The following is a 2,167-nucleotide window of genomic DNA, read 5'->3' as shown; positions in this document are numbered from 1 at the left end:
AAGGCCCTGGCAACTGTTCCTATTTTCTTTGATAAGAAACCGGTGGTAGTGAAGCAATGGAAGGTTGGTTTAAATCCAAAGGATATTGCAGCGGACTCTATTCCTATTTGGGTTCGTCTCCATGGGCTTGATCTTAAGTTCTGGGGACATCAAACCCTGATGAAGATTGGGGGTTTAATTGGGAAGCCAATTAAAATGGATAGAGCTACTACTAATAGGGACATGGTGGCCTTTTCTAGGTTACTCGTGAAAGTGCAGATGAATGGTGTAGTTGATAAAATTGATTTTGTAGATGAATTGGGTCAGATTGTGACACAGGAGGTGGAGTTTGAGTGGAAACCTATTATGTGCAACAGTTGTAAGGGATTGGGGCATGATAGCTCTCAATGCACTGGGTTAAGAAAGGAGAAGGGTAATGTACAACATGTGAAGAGGCCAGGCCAAAATGTGAGAAGGCCAGGTTGAAAAGTTTGGAAGCCTGTTCAGAAACCAACTTAGAGGCCTGTCATGAAGCAACAGGTGCAGAAGCCAATTTAGAAACCTATGCAACATTCTGTTCTGAGACCTGAGAGTGTATTAAGTACAATAGGGGGCAGATTTGCTGGGTTAGTGGGTAGTGAAACTGAGAATGAGAGGTTAGAGCAGGGCAGTGACTGTCTGGTTATGGGAAGAAGTTACTTAGCTTTTACTGATAGGGTGGTGTATGGCAGTAAGGGGGGGGGGGTTGCATACCCCTCACCTCCTCATGGACAGGTGGGGTTTTTGGAATACTAGGGGTCTTAGCAACTCAGATAGGCTATGTGATGTCCTGAATTTTATCAAGCAGCAGGATATTGGGCTGTTTGGACTCCTAGAAACCAAGGTGAAGGCCAAGAACTTTGGTAAGGTCTTCTCCAACTTTGGTGGTGAATGGTCTGTTTGTGCTAATTACTCTAAGTGTGTAGGAGGTAGAATTTGGGTCATCTGGAGACCTGGTGTGTTCCAGGTTACCATTGTCAGGATTGATAGTCAGTGTATTCATGCTCAGGTATTCCATAGAGCTTCTGGTTTGAATTTCAGTTTGACTGTGGTGTATGGTTTTAATGAACCTGCTAGAAGAGAGGAACTCTGGCAGCATTTGGGTGAAATAAGTAGTTATATTGTGGGTCCTTGGATGGTGTTTGGGGATTTTAATAATGCCTTAAACATTGGTGATAGGGTTGGATCTCCTGTGACTTTGACTAAGGTTGATGCTTTTAGGCTTTGCTTAAGGAATTGTGGTTTAACAGATTTCAAGACTAGTGGCCTGTTCTATACATGGAACAACAAGAAAGATGGGGAGAGTAGGGTGTTTTCTAAGATTGATAGGGTGTTAGTAAATGACTGTTGGATGCAGACTGTTAAGCCTATTAATGCTGTCTTCTTGCCTGAAGGTCTTATGGACCATTGTCCTTGTGTGGTGGACTCTGATAAAGGATTCAAAAAGCCTTTTAAGTTTTTTAATTTCTAGACTGACTTGCCTGGGTTCCAGGATGTGGTGGCCAGGGCTTGGGATTGCCAAGTTTCTGGCACTGCTATGTTTTGCCTGGTTCAGAAACTTAAAGCTTGCAAAGCTGCTTTGAAGGATTTCAATAAGTGCCATGTTTCTAACATTTTAGCTATTGAAGAGAAATTGGCTGCTGAGCTTAAAGACAAGCAAGAACGGCTTAATAGAGATCCTGGAAATGCTCAGTTGATTGCTATGGAAATTGAAGCTAGGAAACAGTATGGTGAAGCCTATAAGAGGAAAATCAGTTTCCTCAAACAGAAATCTAAGCTCCATTGGCTCAATTATGGTGATATCAACTCAGCTCATTTTCATGCTAGTATAAAGAGAAGAAGATTGCAGAATAGGATATGCAATATCCAAAATGAAAATGGAATGGTGGTTCTTGGTCATGAAGAGATTGCTGAGTCTTTTTTGGAGTTTTATAAAGGTTTGCTTGACACTGCTATTCCTGTTCAGAGTTCCATTCATCAATCTGTTATTGATGAGGGGCTTGTGATCTCTGTTGATAAAAGTAGGGGGCTGTGTAGACCTTTTTTAGAGGCAGATGTGAAGAAAGCTTTGTGGGACATTGATGATAACAAGGCCCCTAGTCCAGATGGCTTTCAAGTCATTTCTTTAAGAAAACCTGGGATATTGTGA

The 2,167-nt window shown here is 41.9% G+C and overlaps 1 protein-coding gene across 1 annotated transcript; it reads left to right on the top strand.

Moving 5' to 3' along the window:
* The first annotated feature begins 745 nt into the window (after positions 1–745).
* Positions 746–2,167, top strand: LOC110719898. Its single transcript, XM_021898875.1, has 2 exons — positions 746–1,438; positions 1,511–2,167. Exons 1-2 carry the CDS (start codon positions 746–748, stop codon positions 2,165–2,167), a joined length of 1,350 nt encoding a protein of 449 aa, XP_021754567.1.

The sequence above is a fragment of the Chenopodium quinoa genome, unplaced genomic scaffold (genome assembly GCF_001683475.1).
Source record: "Chenopodium quinoa cultivar QQ74 unplaced genomic scaffold, ASM168347v1, whole genome shotgun sequence".
NCBI classification, from domain to species: Eukaryota; Viridiplantae; Streptophyta; class Magnoliopsida; order Caryophyllales; family Amaranthaceae; genus Chenopodium; species Chenopodium quinoa.
The sequence above is the reverse complement of the archived record's forward strand: the minus strand, read 5'-3'. Positions and strand labels throughout refer to the sequence as shown.